At 38.5% G+C, this 16072-nt stretch overlaps 1 protein-coding gene across 1 annotated transcript in view; it reads right to left on the bottom strand.

Annotated features, from left to right (window-relative positions):
• Positions 1–14881, bottom strand: part of LOC134355328 (protogenin-like) — a 165473-nt gene extending 150592 nt beyond the window's left edge. Inside the window, exon 1 of the mRNA XM_063065091.1 lies at positions 14542–14881. Coding sequence (XP_062921161.1) covers positions 14542–14881 — 340 coding nt within the window. The remainder of the gene's footprint in view (positions 1–14541) is intronic.
• Between the last annotated feature and the right edge of the window lie 1191 nt (positions 14882–16072).

The raw sequence follows: 16072 nt of genomic DNA on the forward strand, positions 1-16072 counted from the left end.
CTACAGATCACTAAATAGGAACAGAACATGTAGGAGTTGCTGCCTGAGGCTCTGACATCCAGACAACTGGGAAGATTGAGGCCATTTGTAACGTCTTAGGGTTCCTCAGCTGAGATCAACAAAGCAAGCAAAAACCAAGGGTTTCATCTTGAGCCACTTGGTACCACCCTGAAGTAAACCAAAACACTTGATAATAATGCTATTGAAGGGTTTTTAAAGATCACAAATAAACATTTCTGCAAAATGCAAGGAGTATCTTCTCCATACAAGAATTTACATTTATGTATGGCACCCTTACTGAATAAAAGCACTGCAAAATTCAATGAAAACTTGATTGCAAGCCTCAAGACGCAATGACATACTTTAAGGGGTTTTTCCTCTTAATAAAGGCCAGGTAAAAGGGGACGTGGTTAAGGGAAGGAACTCCAGTGCTTAGAGTTCAGGCAGCTGATGGCACAGCCACCAGCAGCAGCACATTCAAAACTGCGGTGCTTGCCTGCAGAAGCACAGATCTTACTGGAGATACTTCAGCTGATTTTCTGCCAAGAGCAGACAGGGAAGAACAAATGAAAATCAGAAAAGGTGCGAACGCTGGAAATCTGAACTTTAAAAAATTAAAACCAGAAAATGCTCTCAGACAGTGTCTTTGTAAAGAGAAACTGACATTAGTTTGTGTCCTTTCCTCACTGTCTGACGAAGGGCATTGACCCATTAACTCTTTTCCACAGAAGCTGCCTGACTTGCTGAATACTTCCAGCATCTTGGTTTGTGTTTTATGTTGGAGAGGAATGAGGGGTCAGGGTTACAGAAAGGAAGCAGATCCTTCCACCACCTAGTTGTGTATTAATCCATATTTTTATCCTCATTAACTCCCCAGATTCTTCATGCACTGAAGAGATTAAAATCGAAATGATAATTTAGAACTTAAATGCTGCTCAACCAGGAGCCAATATGATGGCAAGAAGAGATGTTGGGTGAGAAGATTTAGTGTGAGACAGGTAATGTTTTGGATGACCTTTCATTTTCTAGAATTACAATTTAGTAATCAAAGTAAGAACAATGATGATCCAATTTTAAACAAATTCAGTGTTAAATCCACACAAAGAAAGCAATAGCTTTCAAATGTTATTTATCAATTTTAATTATAATGCCAATGTTAGGCTTTTTCAAAGTTAAAATATTCAGAAAAACTTACTTTTCTTTGCAAATGATCCCCTAATCATCCCTAAACATTTTTATTCTATTCACCCAAATCAACAAAATAGTTTTCCACAGGAGCAGTCCAGTAGTCCGGTACTTTGGTTCACACTTTTGAATGGCTCTGATCAAATTCCAGAGTGGACAAAGACCAGAATGCTGACTCTTGGCACCCTGCTTCCTTTATGAACACCACAATCTAAAGTTCAGCACGAGCTCTGCAAAAGCTAAGGCTACTGCCTTTTTCCGACTCCACCGGAGTTCATTTTGCAGTGGAATGCTGCCTGCTCCTCCACAAATCAGAGCAGATTCAAAAGGATCATTTTATCACTTCATATGCAAATTGCCATAAACCTACGACATGCTGTGATCAAGGGAAATAGAGAGTGCCAAGCAGACAGAGAACACATACTACATGACAAGCAGGCAGGATGTCTTTTGGCTGGTTAGTGACTTGGTAAATTCCATCTAACCTTAACCGTCAATACAACGACAATCGTTCTGAGCAAACACAAACTACCCCAAGGAAAGACTTTTTGCCCCTTTAACGATAGGTCTTTCTGATTAGCAAAGAATTAATAACAGTTTAAAATTTCAGCACCTAGGAAAAGAAATCATTTAATCAAACTATTTTTATTCAACATGGATGTTTCTCAAAAACAGATCCCATATAAAGTGCTCGAATTCATGACTGTGCTAATAGAATAAACTAATTTAATCAAAGAAAGATGCAGCTGATCATTTGTTGCTAAGGTGGCCAGCAAAAGCCTGCTAGAGTTCACTGACCACTGCCAAAAGATAACAAAGCCAATTCTCCAATGAATAGCCTGGCCCCAGAATCTAGGGTCACTGGGGTAGCCCCACAAAGGCTTTGTGGCAGCTTCTAAATTTTCAAGTTATTGTGTTGACCATCCTATCATTTTAAAATGTCAATGCTCTGCCACAGAGACAAGGCACTGACTTTCCCTCAGCTCTTTTGTTCAGAAGAAAAGGTTTCCAGAACTTGGTAGAAATCACATCAGGGACACACATTTTATCAAAAGGATGCTAAAATTAACTAATCATTAATTTAACACTGAGCAATGCATATTTTCCCACTTTTAGTGTCCTACAACTTATCACCTCATTGATATCAAATTGTAGAAGTAATTGGCTATGAAGAATAATTATTACATTATTTAATTTCATCTCTGTAAAGTTGTGATAAAATCTTAGGCCACAGTCAGCTTTAACAGCCTCCAGAAAAACATTTTAACAAAACAAAACTCTCTTCTCCCAGCTGTCAGACACATTTAACCCAAAATATTCTCAGGATAATTTACCATCATATAACCAGTATCTTCAACTATTTCTGCTACATACAAAACAGATCTCCACAGCAAAACCAAACAAGACTGCAGAGGCTGGAAATCTGAAACTAAAACACAAAACAACACACGCAAAATGCTGGAGGAACTCAACAGACCAGGCAGCATCTATGGAAAAAAGTACAGGCGACGTTTCGGGCCGAGTCATTCAGTCCTGCCGAAATGTCGACTGCTTCCCCCCCACCCCGCCCCCCATAGATGCTGCCTGGCCTTCTGAGTTCCTCCAGCATCTACAGATTTTCTCTTGTTTGTGACAAAAAACAAGAAATGCTGGTCAGACAGTACCCGTGGAAGAAAAAAAACTTTTCTGACAAAGAGCCTGAGTTCTGAAATTGGTATTTCTCCTTCCACAAATTCTCTAAACCATCCCATCTAGAATTAGTGAACGCAGCAGGCCAGGCAGCATCTCTAGGAAGAGGTACAGTTGACGTTTCAGGCCGAGACCCTTCGTCAGTCAGGCATCTGCAGAATTCCTGTTGTTTGCCATCTAGCATTAGTGCATTTTAAAAATGATTCTTTGTTATACAAAATCATAGAGATGAAATACAGCATATGCAACAGAACCCTCTAGAACTCTGCTCTGTATACCAGAGAATCACACTGTCTCCATGTGTCTGTTCATTGATTGTATTCAAGTCAAGGTAGATACAAAGTTGACTGCTGTACAGGGACAAAGGTATGCTTTGGTATAAAGTCCTGGGGATCTGGACATGTCACAGCTACCGAGCCTAGAAATGTATTCAAAAGGGCAATCCACTAATGTACCCATTGAAGTACAGTGCCCGTGGGTCTGTCCTCAGCAGTGACAAGGAAGGTAATAGAGACATACTTAACTTTCTGGAGTCAAGTATCTGTTCAAAATATTCACACCATGCGATGCCTATTTCTGCCTAATTGACATTAATTGTTATTAATGTAACAATAATGTAGATTTTGCACAAAGACTGCACTAGCTATAGACAACACATCAGGAACAATATTACTTTAAGTAATGGGTTGAGATTGGACTCCAGCACAAAGCAGAAAGGGAGCTATATAACATTCATTAATGCTGTACCATCTTTGTTCACATCAGACCAGCTTTTGCCTTTAAATGAGGTTTCATTTCCATAGTTTGCATGTTTACACTGAATGACAGAATTACAGCTTAATGTTTTTTCATTGAATTCATTTGTATCCAGATTTCAAAAATGCAGGGAGAATATTACCACAGCGTAGTTTGATGGTCTGATGAATGATTTAACAAAGCTTGACGGTTCCAGTTTTTGCCCATGGCTGAATGACATACATAAGCTTTATACATAAATTGATGAATGCTTGTCATTGTGTGGATAAACTCAATGACTGCTATAGAGGCGAAACAGCGATAACACAAGTTTTAGCCTACAGGCTATGTTACACTTATTAAGCCAACAAAGATGAGAGAGTTTTCAAAGGAAAAAAACAATTTAAAAATGAGTACAGTAACTCAAATTATGTGTGTTAAGTCAATGTTATGCAGCTCAAGAATGATAGTGATGCTAGCACAAAAGCTAGTTAGGAAATATACCACTGCTGCCATGCTTTCCTTTTTACACCCAACTTCAACTTCAAATGTCTCATACTTTTGCAAAAGTGTCAGCATTCTAAACGGAAGCCATTTTTCCTGGGGAGGGCAAAAGGTTACACTGATTAAGTGTCAATGACCCTATGAGTGCTCAAAATTCAAAGTAACCTGATAGCCCAAGGCTATGAAAAATTCAAGCTAGGTATCCTGTCATCTAACTGTTTTAGTCTTATGAAGATCGGTACAGGAAACAGTTCACCAAATGACTAAAGCTAAAATGTTATAGATTTTGTAACTAACTTAACAAAACCAACTAAAGGTGAAAAATCTGATTCACTTATCCGCATAATTCACTAAATGGCTTCAAGCTCTTTGGCGAGCAGATAAACTAAGTAAGAGATAATTACCCAGCTGGAAATAAATGAAAAAAATCTCCCCCTCCCCCCCACAAACAGACATGACATTGCCAGTAGAACTTAGCTAGAATCTATGCACTGAATGAAAACAGGAGAATTGACGAGTTATCACTATCATGATTTTTGTTTTTGCTGTCAAAAACTTACAAGATTGATAGTATACTCACTGGTCCAAAACCAATTAAACTCTCAATGAATTTTGTCACGACTGGTGATAATGATATCTTTTTCAACCTTTCTGAAAGCAAGCTGATTACCTACAGTAATAACACTCTCACGTCAGGTAAAATAATCTAACTAGACATATTTACCAAATCAGTTTAAAATTTCCATTTCCTACTCTATTCACCTAGGCCTCAATCATAAACCTGCAGCCACACTCACACCGAAATTGGACAGTTACACTCAAAGATGCACCAGAGTACATGGGTTCTGTGCTGAGATTCAGCTCACTGACCATTTTTAGCCACCACAGTCAGGAAACTTTCATTATCTTAGTCTTGGAAACGCCACTGTGCCGGGTTCTAACTGTACCCAGAGTTGCAAAGGATGGGTCTAGCCCTGTTGCTACACAACATTCCAGTTGGCTGGATGTTACCACACCACCTATCCTTCGTGGAGAAGTTCTTCTGGACAAATACACAAGTCCATCAGGAAGTGGTCAGCACAGAACATCATGCAGAAAGTGCAGAAGGACTCGATGGACACAGTGGGGTGGTTCCCTGAGCAGACTATCAGGCAGAGTGCCTCTTTGCCAGACATCACCAACAAGCACCTAGACCTTGACTGGCAGCCAGTGAGAGGGACCCACCCAGTCAAACTTTCCTGCATACCCGAAGCATCACTCTAACCAGGTGCTGACTGTAGCTGGGAGACAAGCACTCCCAGACTCTGCAGATTATGCTTGCAAAGAAGGTGTGGAGAAAAATGCAAGGACTTGGTTCACAGTTCATCCCAAGCAGCTGCAAACCAGTGGACTCTCTGATCTATGGGCTGTTCCCAGGGTCAGACACACACACACACACACACACACACACACACACAGACAGACAAACATCAAGTGCTGATGGAAGATCATCAGCTCAGTGAAAGATGCCTTTTGGCTGAATATTGTTGGTCTGCCAGCATATCGAGATGACTGCGGAGGAATGCTGCCTACCAGCACTTTTCAGGCTGCAGGACTACACGCTGTGGGACACACAGAAGCTTGGTGCAGCCACAAGGGTTTACTGAGGAAGGACTGCAGTATAAGGTTCTTCCACTACTGGACAGGGTGACAAAGCCTCTCAATTATTATAGTAGTGTACAAACCCAAGGGGCCATTTTAAGAAATTTAATTGAATGCTATTTAATGCATTGTCTATGATGTAAAAATGAAAAGGCATTGTATAGATTATAATTGTAAATAATTTTTACAAATAAAATTTTGATAAATAAAATAAATACATAAACATAAATGAGGTTTTTTCCCCATATGTTGTTTCCCTGTTTTTTTTAAGAAGCTGGATTTCAAAGTAAAACCAACTCTTCGAACAAGTTTCCAACATTCTGTGCTGCTGAACTGAGCTGGGACAGGCTGAAGTACCTTTCACAAACCGCTCTCCTTCAGGTAAGGCGTATAAAGTAATAGCTTTGATCCATACCTACACAGCCAAAGAGCCACTTTCTATTCTGCGTGCCTCTATGATTCATAATGCTCACCCAAAATTTCAATGGGGGAAGAAAGGTATGGGAGATACTAACTTCTCTTGTTCCTGTTCTAAGTTATTGAGCGCAGTTGACAGTATTTTAAGAAGGATCAGCTTTTATATAGAAGAATTCTAATTCAAATCAACAGTTCATTTTCCAAAACAGTGGAGTAAACGGGGACAGGATTCATCAATTCATGGAAGGGTTTCAAACAGAATGAGACTTTTGGTATCATTCCACAGCTCTGGCAATACTCCCCTCCATTCCTTTAACTGATGCAGCATTATACTGTTATATCTAATACAATTAAACCAGAATAAGCCATCATTCAAGAACATTACACATCACTTTGGCCAGTCTTTGAACACTGTCTCACTAAAAGGATTAAAACCATCCATAATTATTTAGCTAAAATGAGCTTCCAAGAGTGGATACCTCTGACAGTCCAGCTCTTAAAATATCTTGCAAATTAACAAAAAGCCATTTGTAAATGAAAACGTGTTGAATAATTAACAGGAAACCCCCTTCATGTGTTTTCCTCAATTGTAAAAATATTTCTGTATCCTACCAAAAAAAGTAGCCAAAATTAACACAAAAGGTCACAAGTAGACTTTGCTTTCATCCCAAGCAAGTGCAGATTTAAAAAAAGCATTAATTGTATTTATAATAGCACACAAATGATTATAAAAACCTAAGGCATTGCAAAGTTATGGAAGAGGGGGCCAGGTGAATGAATGGGGAATCTCACATTTAGCAGAGTTAACGTCAATGTAGTTTATTATCCATCTGAAACACTCACTGCTTTTTATCTTTCTCTGGCCACTAATCCAGAAACAGAGCCATGTTCTCCAAGAAACATTTTATTTCGGATCCATAGCAGATGGTGGCTGAACAAACTCATTTATCTACATTTGACGACTGGAGCAGGGGTAGAGGTATGATTGTACTGCAGATATTCACTTGGTTTTTATCTCTTGGGTTTAAACTGAGTTCAATGAAGGTCTCCACTATCAGGTGGTTCCAGAGTTTAAAATGAAGTGATCGCAACCCTGGATTAGAGCTGCTCAAAAGGAAGCCAGCTGCCCATGCTGGGAATCTAGCTTCCGAACAGAAAGAGCTACATCAGTAAAGAGGAAAATTTCAGGTGAGTAACTTTTCATTAGAAAGGTAATACATGATCATTGAACGTACTGAGTATATCTAGCATTCCAACCCAATCCCTAGCTGACGTAGAAAATTGTAAAACTGCCGAGGTTATGCTGATGAGGATAGAAAAAGGTTCGAATGCAGAATGTACACTGGTTCAGCTGATAGGCATATCTTTGCTGTGTATTTAATGTAAAGGCTATTCTTTGAAAACCGTGCTGAAATTAGGTTCTGTACTCATTGCCCGGCTGTCCAGGGCAGCATGGCACCATAGCAGTTAGTGCAATCTCTTCACAGGGCCAGTGACCACGATCTGAGGTTCAATTCCTGCCACTGTCTGTAAGCAGTCTGCGTGTTTTCTCCACGGAAGTGTGTGATTTTTCCCTCCGGATGCTACAGTTTCCTCTCGCATTCCGAAGCCATACGACTGGAATAATGAACCGTGGGTACGCTATGTTGGCTCCAGAAGCACAGTAACACTTGCAGGCTGTCCGCATCTGATCTGATTTGAAACAAACAACGCGTTTCACTGCAATGCACATGTGACAAATAAAACTAATCTTCATCTTTTTTAAAAAATGAAAATCAAGAAGGGAAATGTGGTTGGTAATCATGCTTTGCTGTGAATCACCACAAAAGAGGCAAAAGTTTTAAATCCCAACAGGCACCATACCATCCAAGAGGAAATTAGATTTGTTATTACAACAAGCAAGTGCTTCAGACTCATCTTCACATTTAATCTAATAACTCAATCTAGACAGCAGCTACTAATTCAGTTTGCAGTACAAGATTACAGCTCTTTTAAATTAAAATGCACTGCATAAGCAGCAACAATGGTTACCCCACTGTAAATAGATCAGTCCAAAAAGAAAATCAATCAGCATCTTATGCTTCTAGTTTCAAACCAATGCAAGATAAAAGAAAATACTCAGCAATTCAAAATCAGTGTCACTTTGCTGTCCTATTTCACAGCACAGCACCTTCATTAGGATCAAATGGAAGACAGCATTAACTATAGCAAAATAAACAATAAAATTCAACTCCAATTGCTCCCTGCAGTTTACAAGTACAACTTCTTTAATAAGTCAAATTGCAAAACAATGAGAAAAGACAAATCAAAGGACACTGGAGCAACTCAAGGTTCACTGATGTCCAGATGAAGAGTCTCAACCTGAAATACTACCTATCTATTTCCCTCCGAAGATGCTGCCTGCCTCACCAACTTCCTCCAGTGCCTTCCTTTGTGTTGCTCCAGATATCAACAACTACAGTCTCATCTCTATCAGAAAATGCAACCTCTATTCAGTAATTTCTTCCAACCAATTCTCATTTGTCAGATTTTCTTGCTATCTCAACAGCCCTTCAGTAACTCTGTCGATTGACTTCAACAGTGGATACCCTTCACAATCTCCAAATACCAATCCTTTACTGGAACATTAAAAATTGACCTTTAATATGCAGTCAGAAATATAATCCTGTTTTATTTTGTAAATGAGGTGTCCATTAAGGTAAGTAACCTCAGTAGGGAGTGGTCTATTTAACTGACTAGATGTCACGTACTGGTTACTTTGGCCTCTATACTTGAAACTGCATCACATTTTTCAATTTCCTCTATCCATAAAACTCCCCATGAATAAGAACGCCAATGTTACTGTATGGATTTACCATAACTGGAACAATTTTGAGCTTTGCATCCATTTCCAAATGACTAAGTTCCAATTGCAGAAGTGCATTTCACAGACAACCCTTGATACACAATAGAGTGTAAACAGACCTAGTGTGTGTTGTGTTATATTTCAAACCTAACAAATTGGATTTCATTTCACATAATTCTCCTACAGCTCTTGCCACTTTAATAGCAGGAGACCTTAAAGATCAAACCCATTGCCAAACTGGATTGTTTCCAAACTCTTCAAATGAGTGAACACTGCTTTTGAATGAAACACACGAAGATCTGTACCCCAAACACTAGCACACACCAAGCAGCAAGTATACCAGTAACAATGAGGGTAGAACCCCTTGTTGGAATCTACCTTATATACTAGACACCAGGCATCCATATTCCCTCATTACATAATTAAGAGATTGAGCCCAAATTCGTGCCAAAAAAACCTACATGTGCATAACTTTACATTTCACATTGAGTTTATTCCAATCTGATTTTCTTCTAACTTCGCATTTCCTAAATAATTAAAATCATTTTATCTCAATTCTTCCCATAAAATTTCCAAGTATCTCTTTAAAATCAATAGATCAAGTTGTTAAATTATCAAGTTCTTAGAACCCCTGCGCAAACACAACCAAAAGTCAAACTATTGCTTTTATTTAGTATTATCAGAGAGACAAAGGGGCCAGAACAAATTCTTTTCTCTAGACTGCTGGAGTATTAGAGTGCAAAACAATTGCAGCAGCACAACCACGGCAGTCTTCAGTAAGCTGCCACACAATAAAGAAGGGCAATTTAGACACTTAGTCACACACCGACTTTTGGCAGGACAGCGAGCCACATGTAACAGTGGTAATATAGCTGGAAGATACACACATTAGACATTCTGCCCCCTCCGCATTTCTCAAGTACTTGTAAATTTCAATGGTTTTAGACAGAAGAAGCAAAGATGCCTGTAACACCGTTAGGTTGAACATTAAGCATTTCCCAAACCAAACACTACCAATAATATATAGAAGTACATGCTGAAGAATACAGTGACGAATACATTGCAGTGAATAGCAACTACAATGCCTTAGAAAAGCATTCAGCCCCCACAACTATTTTCATATTTACTGTTGCATTTTCTAAAATTAAAACATACTGAAGTAGGATATTTGAGCTACTCTACAAAACATTGTTCATGTCAAATCAAAATAAAAATTCTGAAAATTACTAAAAATTGAAAACCAAAATTGAGAAACTGGAAAAGAATTCATCCCCTTTGCTAACTTTCCTCAGGTGCAATACTGAATATTACCTTACCAACTCACCGAATTTGTTGATGAAGAAAATTGAAGGATCACCTGTTTTCAATGAATCTGTAAGAATAAATACCTCCTCTTTCAAAGATCCACCACTATGGTAGATTTTCAACAGATCAAACCAAAATGAAGGCAAAAGCATTCAAGACTTAACGAAACAATAATAGTGAAGCACAAATCTGGGGAAGGGTACAAGAACATATCAAAGGCACTGAACATACCTCAGAGCTCAGGTGAAAAAGTGGTAAAAATATGACAGCACAGCCACACTGCCTACGTTAGGTTGCCCCTCTAAACTTAGTTGCTCCTCTAAACTTAGTTGCTAGAGAAGAATGGCACTTGTGAGAGAGGCTACAGTGACACCAACAGTTACTCTTGAGTGAGTGGTGGAAGTCAGTGGCTGCAACCGAAGATGCATCTTAGGGCTCCACAATCTAAGGCCTTGCACAAAAATGGTATTTATGAAAGAGTGGCAAGGAAGAAGCCCTGGCTAAAAAAAGCATATCCCTGTCTGTAAAGTCTTTACAAAGTGTCACTTTGAAGATATTGTAAAGATGTGGAAGAAGGTCTTGTGGTTGGATGAGACTAATGCGGAGCTTTTTGGCCTCAACACCAAGTGGTACATGTGGTATAAATCTAATGCTACACATCAGCCAGGTAACACCAGCCCTACCATAAAGTAGGTGGAGGTAGCTTCGTGCTATGGGGATGCTTTTCAGCAGCAGGGACTGAAACACTGGTCAGGATTGATGGGAAGGTGAATACTGCTAAATAGAGAGATCTTGGATAAAAACCTGTTAAGTCTCTGCCAGAAAGCTGAAACTGGGGAGGAAGTTCACCTTTCAACGGGACAACCCAAAGCACACTGCCAGAACAACCGTGGAGTGGCTTCAGATGAAGAAAGTTGACGTCCTTCAGTGGCCCCAAGTCTTGCCCTTAACCCAATCTCTGGCAAGATTGCTCTCCCCCATGTTCTCCAACTAACCCAGCAGAGCTTGAGCAATTCTGCAAGGAGAAATGGGCAAATCTTACTCCATCATGTTGTGCAAAGCTAACAGAGACTTATCCAAAAAGATTACTGGCTGTAATAGCTGTGAGAGGTAGTTCAGCTAAGCACTGAGCAAAGGAGGATCAATACTTTTGAACTGCTGATATTTGCTTTTGAATTTTTAGTTTTTCATACTTCACAAATTTCTCTTTTTTTGGGGGGGGGGGGACTCCATGAGAAAAAGGAGCATGCAATTCACGAATAAAAATTCTCCGTTAATTTGAAAATAATCACTGGTTGTAACCCTCATTTATTTGAACAAAGCACTGGGGGCTGAATACTTCTCAAGGCACGATAAGCGCTATAATTCGACTCTAACATGAGCCAGTTCAACATTCACGGGTAATGGAAAGAAAATTTTGCATGTGCACTCTCATGTAGAGTTAGGAGTATGAATGTGTCAATTCTGAAATACATGTCAATACCCAGTCTACAAAAATGCTTATGCAACATAACAGACAAAATGTTTTCATTACCAGTGAAAAGCAAAACTAGAGTGTACAAAGCTGCAACAGTAAACTAATGAACCTGACACCATCAACTTTGGTTAATGAAAAAAAAGATACTCTCTGTAGAAGTCAATTTAAACATACTTAAATTTAATTGTTTTCAAAAATAATTGTACTTTAATCAAATCTTCATAATATTCCTTTCCAAAACTTGCAGTGTTAAGGGAACAACAATAAACTCCTTCAGCAAAAGAACAAGGTGGCATTTATGATTTGCACTGCAAGTTTGGAACTGGCTATTTTAATTTTCTGTCATTTAGAAAAAAATCATAATATTCTCCAAAATCACAGCAAGAATTATTTACAATAAAATGAAACTCTCCTTCCCTGCAAACATATTCCTTATCAATAGCAAAGGACTGTTCACTTGTAATCTTATTCAGACCTGAAGCAAGCCATTTGGGAACTCGATTGTTCAGTTGACATTTTCCCCAGCTGGGTGCCTCACCAAGAACAGAACAGCAGTGAAAAATAACTTTCTTTTGTCTCCTAGCTACAAGAAGAAAATCTATTAAGTAAACAATTGTCTCTTTATATCTCTTATAGTTTCCTAAATACTGTACTCAAAATTCCTTCAAGGGAAATCTAGAAAGCAAAAATTAGTTAAATTCTTCTACGCATGGGTGAACAACAGAAAGCAGAGCCTTAAGGGCTTTGGAGCTAGAAACTGTCCCTAAAGACCTGCTGTGATGTCCTTATATGATAAGACTCCACAGTAACACTAAAGGCAAGCCATACGATTCGCTGCATTCCTTAAGAACAATTCCTGGCAATCACAAACTTTGTGGAGGAACAACATGAAAGCTACAGACAATGAATAAGGGTCATCTGCTCTTTATCACAGGGCTAAACCTCATCCTGCATAGCCTATAACCTTTTAACCCAAAGAATTCTTAATTTGCACATGAATAATCAATTTCTCAACCATGGTGCAAATAACAGCTTCAAACTTTGGAATAAGTGACACCTTCCTGTGTGTTCAGGTCTAACACTTCTTGGGTGAACTAATTAAAAGTTTTAAATGCTTTACCAGACATTATACATCTGTGATAAAGGATAACCTTTTCTGCAACGCTTTAAGAAGCTATTCATATACCTCACTGCCAACTTTAGCTTGGAATGCACTTTTTCCCTCCCAGATTAAAAACTTGCAATTTCACAGTTTGCCATAAGTGCTTTCTGCATGACTGCAATCTCAATTTAATAATTAAGGTCATATCCTTGTCACAGGAGGCTGGAAATACAGATTTAAGTACTATATGTGTACCTTAGTGCTCACCTTACTGAATTTTTACCCTGTTAACTGAAAGCAAAGTACAATAGGATAGGAACTGTTTTAAACAGATTATTTTTTCAATCTGAGTCTGAATAACAAGAGTTACCACAGCAATATCATATAAAAAACACAGCAGCCAAACTTGGCCCTCAATACTTGGTAAAGTTGATGCTGTGTTAAGAGTTTTACAGGTGTAAATAACTCTACAGCTGACAATCTTCATGTAAAAGCTGAACAAAACTAGGATATTGAACTCATTCAAACCATCCCAATTTTACCCCCTCACTAGAATTTCTAAATACCTTAACCTACCTGAGATAAATTCAGTGAGAACAATCAAATCCAGAACTTTCCTGCTCTATGACATCCTTGATCATTTAAATTGAAGAGACTTCTTAGACTTTAGTGGACAATTATAAAAATACTTTAAAAAACCTATGATAGCTTTAAAATCATGTGACATGGTTGTCACTGCCAACTAAATTAATGTTATTCGTATCAACTAGAAAATACTCAACAGGGTTACCAGAGATGAATTCTACTTGTTCAAACATTTTAAAATCTTCATCTTATCTCATTCTATTAAATGTGTTCCAGAATAAAGTTCAAAATGACTATGACATTAAACTTTAGAAATCTGCATGGCCACGTTCCCATTTCCCCTCTCGTATTTAAGCAATTACTGCCTTTGCACATTGAATTTGCCCAGATATACCACACTCTGAATATTAATACTAGTAACACTACCATGACTGGAAACATAAATGTAATCTGTTTATAGCACATCCAAGTATCTTATCACTGTCTTACAAAATTCTGTTTTAGATCTATTTTCTATAATTAAACATACATCTTATAGATTAAAACAAGACTATTTGAGTGTCATACAAAAGGCTCCAAACTTTGAGAAATGAGAGGCAGACTTTAACACCACCCTCATTAAAAGATGCTATTTTTTAAAAAAAAACAGGACTTAAGATGTAACATGCTTTACTCTGTTAGTTGGGTAAAACAAACAAACAAAAAAAAATCACTTCACCAATTCCAAATATGTTTGCACATCTTATAAACCAGTGCTAACCGGAGGAAAACACCTACACTTCTTCAATGTGAAAGCAAATAAATCACAATCCCCTTATATTTCAAAGGTTAAACAATTTCCATTCAATTCAAGTAGAATGACATGTTTGACAAGTGACATTATCTTTATAATCCATGTTCAATTGAAGATGTAATTCCAGTAACCATCTGATATACCAGCCTCAACTCTATTCTATTCAGTTTTATTGTTCATAAATGTGCCTATGTGAGAGACAAATGTATACAATAACTCAGTTAGGATGTTTTTAATTAGCAGAATCCAAGGAAAGTACTTACTGGCCACGGAGAGGTGGGATTTCTGACTCAGAATGGCTCCATATTTATTTTGGGCTAAACATTCATAGTAGCCTTCATCTGATCGTTCTCCTCTACGATGTTCAACCTCAGTGATGTAAAGTGATCCATTTGATAAAACGTACGTCCGCTCACTATCCACCAACCTCTGCCCATTTTTTAGCCACACGATAGTAATTGGAAACTCTCCATGAGCTTGGCAATCAAGAACCACAGGGTCTTTCCGCAAAGCAATAACATCATGTGGTTCCCTCATGAAAAAAAGCTCAGTGAAGCACCAAATACCTGGGGAGAAATAACACACAAAAATAAAACCTTTCATAGATTAATAAAACAAAGTATTAATATTTATTGTGTTTGGCAAGAGAAAAAACTTCCCTACAGCAACACATTGATCACGCGCACTAATGAAAAATGGAACATGGCAAAAATGTTTGACAGTGTTTTGATAAATTCTGTATTTTTCTCCTGTTTCGTGGATGTCTATGAAGAGTAAGAATTTCAGGTTGTATACTGTATACATTCTCTGATATTAAATGAAGCCATTGTTGCTAAATATTGGGAATTTCACCTTAACCGGATACTCTGAAGAATCTGGAATCCAAGTGTCACCTTAAATCCAATATTTGCCCCATTTCTCCTCATCCTAGATCCTCCAGTTTGGAAACTTTGTCCTAGTTAAATAGATTAAAATCTATCACCTCATAGTTCCTAATTAGCTCCAGTATCTTGCTTTTATCTCAATTACATCTCCATCAGAATAATGAAATCCCATGTCTGTTCATCTCTTGCTGAATAATGCTACTGACCACAAATTTACTTATTGAGATGTAGTGGGGAACAGGCCTTTTTAGCCAGGCCACCTAGCAATCCCCCGATTTAATCCAAGCCTAATCACAGGACAACTTTCAATCTACCAACCAGTACGTTTTTGGACTGTGGGAGGAAGCTGGAGCACCCAGGAGAACGTTCAAATTCCTTACAAGTAGCGGCAGGAACTGAACCCAGGTCGCAAACACGAGGAAATCTGCAGACCCAGGTCGCTGGGGTCGTGAAGTGTTGTGCTAACACGTGCTATGCTACCATGTCGCCCCATCTGGTATGGGGCAATCTGGTGATTATGTCATAATTCACTAACCCCAAATCTGCCTATTTTACAATTACTAAACAAGTGATACATACTTCGAGTTTTTATTCTTCTCTTCCCTTACACCTTCCCACTACAATGAGCTGTAAAATTCTGTTGCTGCGATTAATTTAATAGACCAAATAATGAATTTGTTTAATTTTGTTATATTAACGGAGACACAAAGTCTCCATGCGTTGTACGGAGTTAAACACTTAATATCTGAGCTATCCCCTCCCCCACGCTCCCAGCAACTTGACGAACTTCTCTCTCCTTCCCAGTACTGGGGAAGGCTCTTTGAACTGAAACTTTAGCTGTTTCTCCTCCCATAGATACAGCCCAACTTGCCCAGTATTTCCAGCGTTTTCAGTTATTTTGGTGTCACAG

This window comes from Mobula hypostoma, chromosome 13 (genome assembly GCF_963921235.1).
Source record: "Mobula hypostoma chromosome 13, sMobHyp1.1, whole genome shotgun sequence".
Lineage (NCBI taxonomy): Eukaryota > Metazoa > Chordata > Chondrichthyes > Myliobatiformes > Myliobatidae > Mobula > Mobula hypostoma.